Source organism: Branchiostoma floridae, chromosome 9, assembly GCF_000003815.2.
Source record: "Branchiostoma floridae strain S238N-H82 chromosome 9, Bfl_VNyyK, whole genome shotgun sequence".
Lineage (NCBI taxonomy): Eukaryota > Metazoa > Chordata > Leptocardii > Amphioxiformes > Branchiostomatidae > Branchiostoma > Branchiostoma floridae.
Genome location: NC_049987.1, coordinates 22,903,965 through 22,914,191, shown reverse-complemented (window position 1 = coordinate 22,914,191; position 10,227 = coordinate 22,903,965). Strand labels below are relative to the sequence as shown.

The following is a 10,227-nucleotide window of genomic DNA, read 5'->3' as shown; positions in this document are numbered from 1 at the left end:
TTCATCAACGGTGCTTGTCTCAACTCAACAGTTATCAACATTGTCGAAAAAACTATAATGTTACAGTTATCAAAATGTTACAGTTATCAAAATGTTTTGCATGACATTCAACCAATGAATAAATAAACACACTCATAACATTTCAGCTGTCACATCATCATAAAATATTTCCTGAACGACCAAATTATCGTGTTAAATTTAAAGAGGATGATATTAGCTACATATGTTAATTATGATCAGCTGTTGGCATGTTGTTATTGCACCAAAGTTACACCTACCTTACCTTGTGTAGTGGTGCAACAAATTTTGCGGTTATACTGGCCACTACTTGTCATAACAAACACCTATTATTAATCATTTACGACCTGCTATAATTGGCATGTTGTTGTTCAATACCTACCAGAAATTTCCCTTCATATTTGTTATTGTTGTGCTAATTCTGTACATTAACACATCCCATAACATCACACCTACCTTGATTACACCTAACGTTGCCCTAATTATTCTCGATCTGCTGTAATCGTCATATTGTTGTTAAACACCTAACCCTGCCTCTCTCTGCATCTGTTATTGTTGTAGCAGAAGTCGTACAACAAATTTTGTTGTAACATTATGTTGCACCTTCATCGATCTATTTACGATCCGCTATATCCATCATGTTGTTGACCACACCAAGGGGATTTAAACTCCATGTAAACACCTAACCCTGGTCTGCATCTGTTACTGTTGTATCTATAGTAGAAATGGTAGCTGTTACAACAAATTTTGTTGTTGTACCACTATTTGTCATATATGTAGTAATTTACGTTACTTGCTTACAACTAGTATTATTCATTGACGATCTGCTATAACCAAAATTCATGTTGTTGACAACACCAGGGGGATTTAAACTCCATAGTAAACACCAATATCTGTTACTGTTGCCTGTGACGTGGTACAACTAAATTTGTTGTTGTACCACTACTTGTCACACATGAAGTAAACGTTACTTATCAGCCTCTCTTATTTACTAGTTTACGATATTGGCATGTTGACAACACGAGGGGGATTTAAAATTAAACTCCTATTAAATGTAAACACCTACCCCCGTTTGTCTCTGCATCTGTTGTTGTTGTAGCAGAAGTGGTGCAACAAATTTTGTTGTTGTAACATTTATGTTGCACCTACTCTTATTCATTCACGATCTGCTATAAGTATAACCATCATGTTGTTGTGCAACACCAAGGGGATCCGGATTTAAACTCCATGTAAACACCTAATGATAACCCTGTCTCTCTAGAGCTGCATCTGTTGTAGCAGAAGTCGTACAACGAATTTTGTTGTGGTAACATAATTTACGTTGCACGTACTCTTATTTATTTACGATCCGTTATATAGAAGAACCATATCATGTTGTTGACAACACCAAGGGTATTTAAACCTGCATGTAAACACCTACCCCTGTCTCCCTCTGCCCCGCTAGTCGTGTGATATTCGTGTCTGCCATAACTGCTGACAGGCAGGGTTCTATCTGCAGCCGAGCTGCCACCAGACATTATCCGTCGCCCGGCCGATGTGATCGCGATGCTTCATCAGTTTTTAGTTCCAGTGACGTGAACTTGTGCAGGGGCCAGAAATAATTATTATATGGTGGCCACACGAAATAAAACCGCCTCCGGAAAAAACAGCAAGAGAGCGCCTCTGTCCTTGTCCCTTGATCAAGGCGTATCCGGTTGACTCAAGGGGATCTTAAAGTACAATTTCGGCTGAGACTGCCGTCTTGAAGGGTCAAGTCTTTCGAGCTTGGATCTTCTGCTGACGGACCCACACATGCGCACTGGCTTCACCCTTGACCTGCAGGTATATTTGGCGCTGCAGCTCACGACTAAACCGGTAGGGACCGCTGCTGCACGGGTTGTCTCAGGGGAGATATTATTTGCATCGATATTTAATACTAGAAAGGCCGACATTTGCTTGAGAGCAAATACAGCATATTTCAGCCATCTCCCTCCTCATGTAACAATAGACTGTTCCAAAATCACCCATGTGCAAAAATGGAACACTTCTGCTTAAAATGACTTCGAACTACTAATCACACTTATGAGCAAAAATGAATCTTACAAAACCTCCTTCAAGAATGGACTCTTCTGGTGCACCCCATGTAGAAAGTTAAAATAGACGACTCCAAAAACACTTCCGCTAAGTAATGGAATTTTGAATCATCAGCCGTCCAAAACCATATATGAAAAAAAACCTCTGTGCAAGAATCTTCCTGTTATACCCCTATGTAAATTGGAGCGATCCAAAAATACATCAGCTAAAATAGGACATCGACATAATCAACAAAGTCCACAAAATGAATTTAAAAGAATACCCCCTTTGTCGAAGAATGGAATCTCCCAGCACAACCTGCTTAAAATTGCACAATAGTCCAGAAATACTCACAGTACATGGCCTTTTGTATAATAAGCAACCCAGTCCAAAACTGAATTTTAAAAAAGTCCCCCGTGCATGTATGGACTCTTCCAGATAACACCAGGCTTGATGATTGGCTGCCGAATCCTCCCCATGTGCAGTCTTCAGGTGGGGGTCAACTTCCATTCAACAAATGGAATTCGGAATCATCACCCATGTCCAAAACTGAATTTTTTAAAAATCCCCCCTATGTGCAAAAATGGACTGTCCCAGAAGTAGTCTTATGTCAAGTGGTTCAGTGCAAAAACACTTCCGCTAAAAAAAACATTGGCCTTGTCACCAAAGTCCAAAAGTAAATTTTAAAAAACACCCCCTGTCCAACAATGGACTCTTACAGCAAAATGAACTTGCTCATTGGCTGGTCATTAATGGGATTTACCTTGTCCCCCAACCACCTGGATGTCTATGGACTAGGTAGGTAGGTAGATAATTGGATCTACCTGGCACACCTGTGCCCCTGACACACCAGAATGACCTAGAGGTCGTTGACCTCGGCACTTCAATCTCACATATCCAAAACTCTCCCACAAAACCTCCTTAAGGAGCCATTTTGAAGTAATTTATACCAAATATTATACATGGATCCTTTGAATAAGTATCTAGGGCACCTCTGTCCCAAATTTCAGGTCATTTGGATGTAATACCATGGTACAGGGGGCCAAATTATACAGTTTTGGTCCAAAAGTTGCAATAAAACCTTAATAAAATCATTTAAGGAGCAGATATGAAAAAAATGAAAAAAACACATTTTGGTATTGGCTCACTCTACCCTTGTGCCAAATTTCAGGTCATTCGGTCCAGGAACGGCGGAGATGAATCACTTTGAAGATTTGACAGGAGAAAGAAAGAAAGAAAGAAACATTACGAATACAATATATTTCACCATACTATGTATGGCTGAAATATAATGACTTCAGGGCTAACTTTATGTCACAGCACATTACACACTTGGCACTGCAAGACTGATGATAGGAATAGTCTAAGGCTTAAACTTGCGCCCCTCTTGCTTGCATCATTGGACCTTTCTGACCGATACAGGAGTTTTCGGGCTTCGTAACCTGTGAACTCTGAAAAGTTGAAAGTTCATAATTTAACTCACGCGTGACCGACCGAATCTCGCGAGAGTTTAAACCGTTTAGGACCAACATGGCAAACGTCAAACGGGAAACGGCCACATTTCCTTGATTATATCTGGTATTTACCGCGACCAGGAAGTTTTTCAGCAACAGAAAGAATCGTGGTACTTCATCGGGAGGTTAGTTAACAATCTAAGGTCCTTGTGGCCGGTGGAGGCCCGTAGATACGCCCTTTTCTGACCGATATCGCGATCGCCCCACCCACCCACCGCACCGGTGTCTTGTCGTCTGCTCGTGTACGTAAATCCCGACTTGAGACTTGTACAAGACTCCTTGCAAGAACCACCGTTCGCCGCCAGTGGAAGTTATGTCACCACGACTTCGTCTGAGATACAGGAGATTTTACCCCAGGGTGTGATTCGTTTGTGAAACATTCACAACTGTCTTACGGATACAGGATACCCAGCTGACTATTATTTTATTGAAAATCGGATGTAAACATTCATAATGGATCCGTCCGGGCCGGTACAGCAACTTCTCTCACAGGGGGAAAAATGCGTCTCAATATCCTTTACTGAAAGTCTTGTTACTGTTAGCCTTGTACTAAATTACAGTAATCCTTTGTTGTTGTTGTTGTTGTTCACCTTTTAGTACCGTCTGGCACATATCATGATTTTATGGCACTTGCTGTTTCTGTAGCAAGGAATATAAATTATATGCCATTTCACGGTGATCAGAACGTATGTGCGGCGACAGGAATTATAACATGCATTGGCATAATACCGGTCATAAGCCTTATACCGGTCGATTAAAAATAGTGGAACTTAAAGAGATCTACACATGCAACAATAGTTATTTCTGAGGTATGCACACTTCAGACATCTAGGTGTCCAATACATCATTTACAAAGCATCGATAACAATGCATTCGAAGACAACAAGGCCAAAAGTTTTCAGGTCATTTTAGGGGCAGGCGAGCTCGTCGTGGGACAAACACACTGTCACATTCATCGCCAGATTTGTAGATAATAATCACATGTGCTCACGGCACAAGACGAGCATGATTCAACAGCAATCTTGAATTTCTTTTGGTGACCTACAACTCGTGTAAAAGTGTGAGGAACCGTTGCATTATCGCCCGGATCTACGGCTGAATGGGTCAAATTGAACGTACGCCGCCATTTTCCCGCCATTTTTAATGCTACGGCCAGCAGTAAAGTTTTACGTCATAGCGGTTGTGACGGACCAAAATTAAATGAAAATTCTTGTCAGTATACGCCCATTTTCTCATGACTTTTTGTATGCTCATGCAGATTTTTGTTTTGTGCAACTACTAACAGGAAAGAAAGGAACAACAGAGGATGTATAAAGGTACAGTTAATTGTGCCGTGTTTCGTTAGTGCACTCCCTTCCAACCACGCGCCCGTTCTCCGTGCAATTCCGCGGTGTGTTCCAATTACGATATTATGTTTTTAGCAGGACCAGAGAGACAAAATAATTTACACAGAAGAAGTGACAAAGGTAAGCTGTAACAGCAACATGTAACTGGAGAAAATGATGCGTTGATCATTTGCCAAATTAGCATTGCTTGAGAAATTGCAGTAAACCGACCGGTATTATGCCAATGGATGTTAGGTACAATGTAACATTTCAAAGGTAAAGGCAAGATGAAATGACTTACTGTAACTGGGGGCGACAGATGAAATGACTAGCTACATATATGTAGATAAGACACCCGTGTCCTGTTGGGTTGGAGGCTGTTAGCCTAAGATTTCAGTTTAGCTGCTACGCAAATATGATAACTGGAGTTACACAGCTTGCAGTTTTGACCTAAGTTTTGAAAAATGACTCAATACACCCTCGAGCCATATCTAGTCCATGATTCACTCCTATAATAGCCTGGTGGCCAACTGTGTGTTGTAGCTGGCTACCTGTGGTGTGAGCGGTGACATCAATCGTAGGTTCTCCTCCCTCTGATCAAGGGCCTTCGACAACCTTTCCACAGTCATCAGACCAAACCCCTCTCGATAGATATATTTAAGATTGGGCTGGGGTCTGGTATCCAGGCTACCTGGCTTTTGACTCAGGTTGCCGCCTGGGCAACCTGGCCAAAAAAAGTATTTCGAGCACTGTGACCTTAACGTTGACCCTACGCGGCGGATGCATACCTGGTGCAGGGTAGGGCGAGGGTTAGCAGAGTGGCAGCTCTGGTCGAGACAGAGACTGCCTTTGGCCCAAACTTTGGGTAAGTCCAGCTTCTTCTATTGCTAAAGGGTTAAACTGTTCTACACACTACTGCACGATCTACACACAGTTTTTCCCGATATCGTCGAACCGACAACCTCTTGCGGACAGCTTTTTTTCAGCGTCTAGATGGAACTGCAATATTGCCATTAAGATATCCGCAGAATTTCTCCCGAAAGGTCCGGACCATTCGCCTGATAGCTTAGCAGGGGTCCCCTATAGCTTAGCAGGGGTCCCCAACAACTTCCGCGCGCGTGTAGATGTGTCCCGACTTCGGGAGGGCTTGTTGTTGGTATATTACTTGTTATAGTAATTAGGATGATAAGTTTGTTTCTCCTTTTTTTACCATACATTGTACCGTGTACGATCGTTGTGCAATAAAGTTCTTCTATGTATGTCCTCGCAGATAATTAGTCATTAGTGTGATGATGATATAAGTAATTACAGGGGGGGGGGGTTCTACAAGACTGGTGTGTTGTTATGCCAAAGTGTGGTTGTACATGTTGACCAATCAGACATGTGTTGCATCCTCCTACGCACAGTCCCCAGCGGCTAGCTGACTCAGCCTATGGGACCCTGCTATCTCATGGCCTACCCGCAGTTACTTTCAGTTTCTCGCCGCCCTGCTTATAAAAATGAGCTTACCCTTATATGGGCAGTCAGCCGTTGGGGATCGGGCGAAGGAGGATGGTGCTATGTAAGACGTAACATGATTGGCTGATAGCTTCCCAGCGGCCTTTGCAAGACAGCTTTCGACAACAAAAAGCCCAAGAAAGGTTTGTGGCGACAATCATAATAACCGCTGGTAGGCATCTAGATAGCAGGGCCCCATAGGCTAATGCCGTTGGGGACCGGGCGGTAGGATGAAGATGTGTTGTTGACTTCCTAATGCTTCCCTCCCAGGTTCTTTATGTTTGGGACCAAGCGCATGCCTGTCCAGGGTTCAGACTTGACCTTGGTGACGGTCATTCCTGTCAAGGAGGACTTTGCTGTGGAAGTCAGTAAGTAGAAAGAAGTAACTTACTCTTAAGCTTCGTAGTATTTTATTTCGCATCTCTTTAATACCATTATGTATGTACCGTTTTATGTAAATTTTTCTTGTACCGCTGTAATTTTATGTTATTTGTAGACCTATGCTATCAGCTGTGCTGCCTATAGGTCTGTGTAATGTACTCATCGCATTTTGAATACATAAAAAAAAAAGATGACGATACTTTCCTATTGTTTATTTCTGCAATTTTAACCTTGTGTATGTGACAGTACCTAATGTTTGGGACTGTATTGTCAGCAGCAACACAGTTTGTAACAGAAACAGTTATTATCATAATTGATAATCCCTATTCAGGTGCGATAACCACGTCATAAACCACCGGAAGGTAACAGATGGTCACCGATCTGTTAGCTGTGATTATGTATCATTCTTGGTTGTGAAGAACTTTATTACAGCTGTAAATACATTTAAGTTTGTGGGGATTTACTTTCGCGGTAGCGGGAAAATGGAGATTTTGCGGTGGTTTTAAGTTCGCGGTAGCGCTACAGACTGCAGTCTCATACTATAAATGGAAAAATGTTCACGGTGGTTTTAAGTTCGCGGTGATGTGGTCACCGCGAAAACCACGAACATGAAACCACCGCGAACATTTCTGCATTTCCAGTATGCTGTAAATTAGCATAAAGGAGAACAAATTTTTTCATTAGCAGTCAGTTCTAATGACGTCATCACTTCCTTTATTATCAGGAAGTACAGAAGGCCATCATTTCAAAGCTCAGTCATACAGTAGACACATACTGGGACACTTTTCTATTGTGAGTCCAATGTATGACTGAAGGATACACGTGTGAAACCCAGTGGAAAACATAGCTAATATCCATGACCAATTGCTCCACCCACAGAAACACAAGGACCTGCCAGCCTGCTGTCTGCTATGCTCTCCTCCTAGGAGTGATTGATTACCATGAAACTCATGAGAAACACATCGGAATTACAGTCTGTAATTGGTGATAAGGAAACCTTTTGGATATATATCCTTCAAAGCAAACATTAGGAACCCTCTGTCTAAGGAAAAAGCTCACCGTCACTACGCACAGGAGATATCTCCTCCTTTTGCTAGACTGAGCTTTGGAATTTATTACCTTATAATCATGGTGCCTGCCATCCTTGTAGATCTATTATGTCTTTTACATGTGTCGTTATTTCAAGACGTTGTGACCCTGTCAATCTACAACAAAACATATCATCTGTGCCTTTTGCCGTCTTCCTTACTACAGTTGATGACCCATCTCAAGACCTGCTCGGTAAGTTCTAGTTTTTGTCAGCTGTTCTGCTTGAAGACAGTATTAGCAAAATTTAATGTACATGTATGAAAGATCAATGAGGTAGTTGTAGTGTAACCGGGTAAACAGGCAAGGTGTCAGGAGAGGTCAAGGAAGACCCCGGATGTTCGAGTTCTAATTGTGTTCAGACAAGTTCAGACGCGCCAGTTTAGTTTTAGAGCTAGAGCGTGCACGCTTAGTTTCGTAGGTTTAGCCGTTGAGTTACGTTGAGTTCAGCCGCGACAACAAGTTGCTTACGCATTGCCAAGGCCGCTAAAGAACCCACGACAAGGTAAGGTCTTTCCTTGTTACAGAAGAAGAAGTAGCATTACACAGGCTTGTTTCAGATATTGAGTGTACAGCTGCAGTGTTCTTGCCATGCCTTTTCAGCATGGCGGGCCCCTATGATGTGATTTGGGCCTCTACACTGTGTTTCAAACAGCGAAGGGGACTTTTTAGCCCTCAAAATGTAGGAAATAGTGTTTCCGAGGGTCAGAAATTTAACTCTTCAGGGGGAGGAGTCCTCCAGACCCCCTCCCCGACACTCACACGTGCATCGCTTACCACATGGCTTTTTTTCTTTGCTCAGTGCAATGCCATAACTTCTGACAGCACCGAACTTTGCTCACAGTGTAGTAGCATCTCTTCTCAGAACATCGAGCTTTGGCAAGTTTGACTAACTGACTCAATAGGAGAAGCAGGGGTTATGAAGGCTGCATGCTCGGGAATGTTAGCAAAATTTAATGTATGAAAGATCAATGAGGTAGTTGTAGTGTAACGGGGTAATCAGGCAAGGGGTCAGGAGCCCCATTTAGCCCATTTGCTGTACTAAGATGCACCTACGCTGATGAGAACACTGTTGTAGCCGCTTAGTGCATGTATTTTTGGAGCTATGTAAGCGTGCCACACATTTTTGACGGCGTCAAAAGTGCACAGGAAACATGCTATGACGGCAGTCCCAGGGTGCCATATGGGGTACCCACAACGGCTGTTTCTTATCTCCACATTGATAAAAGGCACTAACAGTGGTCCAGGACTATACTCGGTCAAAAAATAGATTAACAATCATATTTTACGATCTTTTGATAATGAACGACAGAGCTTGGGAAAATACCGAATTTGCCAAGTTCGTACGGAGCGCCTGTCAGAACGTGCGAGCGGGAGATCGTTCAACTAACCCGTCCTGAAAATGAATAAAAACAACACAAAAACTATCCACTTTTCCACTTTTTATAATCTTCAGATGTCATACTTATGATTTGCTTGGCTGAATCTGCCAGTAAACCTGCATAAAACCTAGTTGTAACACCGTTCACGGCTCGGTGCATGGCACGCTCGGTGCTGTGTGGCACCCTTAACGCTAGTTCACCTTTATCCGTGTGGTGACCTTTTTCCAATCTTAAACCACCGTCCGTCGACTTTATATCCCTAAATACGTTTTTTGTACAAACAACGAATATAGGTTACCCTCGGATAAAGATGAACCAGCATTAAATACCTGAATTTGTCTCCCCCAGGATCAGACGTACCAGTAAAGGTGTGTGGAAGTGGGCAGGTGCTGACGTTGAATTTGCCTTTTGGCTCCAAGTCTGGGAACTTCCTCACAGCACTGAGGAGAGCCATTAGTAGTAAGTATACATTAGTCCGAATCTTGATTAAGACTTACCTTTGCCTGAAGTAGTCTGGGCATCCCTTAAAGTATCCTGGAGTAGTTTCTTGTGAAATAGTCTGGATCTTCAAACATCACTTAAAGGAAACCTATTAGTAAGCAATATTATACTGGAAATGATCTAGATAAGGCAGTCTGTATGAAATTGATATCTATTGCACTACAGTATATTCCCACGTTTACATCATTATTTCATACTTTGAGCGGTTAAAAATGGCACAGAAACAGGATAGAGGTCACCCCACGGATAAAGGTGAACTAACGTTACCCCTCATATACTTTTTAACTCTGTTACTGATACTGCTACGTACCCCTGTTGTTCCCAGTCTACACCAGTCAGCCCCCAGCAGAGGTGTTCCAGCCCTTTGCTTGGCTAGAGAAGTACGAGCTGATGACAGCCACAGCCGACCGTTCAGGTAAGGGCACGACTTCCTAATCAAGGAAGACTGAACCTTATTACAAGACCAAGACT

At 42.5% G+C, this 10,227-nt stretch overlaps 2 protein-coding genes across 3 annotated transcripts in view; one reads left to right on the top strand and one right to left on the bottom strand.

The window, feature by feature from the left end:
• LOC118423377 (WD and tetratricopeptide repeats protein 1-like) overlaps positions 1-1,854 on the bottom strand; it is a 13,491-nt gene extending 11,637 nt beyond the window's left edge. Inside the window, exon 1 of the mRNA XM_035831492.1 lies at positions 1,439-1,854. Coding sequence (XP_035687385.1) covers positions 1,439-1,486 — 48 coding nt within the window. The 5' untranslated portion in view covers positions 1,487-1,854. The remainder of the gene's footprint in view (positions 1-1,438) is intronic.
• A 1,709-nt stretch (positions 1,855-3,563) lies between these two features.
• LOC118422800 (inositol polyphosphate 5-phosphatase OCRL-like) overlaps positions 3,564-10,227 on the top strand; it is a 55,667-nt gene continuing 49,003 nt past the window's right edge. Inside the window, exons 1-6 of one of the 2 annotated variants that reach the window (XM_035830571.1) lie at positions 3,564-4,094; positions 5,683-5,774; positions 6,677-6,774; positions 8,042-8,068; positions 9,604-9,714; positions 10,082-10,171. In XM_035830571.1, the coding sequence (XP_035686464.1) occupies positions 4,038-4,094; positions 5,683-5,774; positions 6,677-6,774; positions 8,042-8,068; positions 9,604-9,714; positions 10,082-10,171 (475 nt within the window). In that variant the 5' untranslated portion in view covers positions 3,564-4,037. The remainder of the gene's footprint in view (positions 4,095-5,682; positions 5,775-6,676; positions 6,775-8,041; positions 8,069-9,603; positions 9,715-10,081; positions 10,172-10,227) is intronic. The other variant, XM_035830573.1, reaches the window with a different exon arrangement.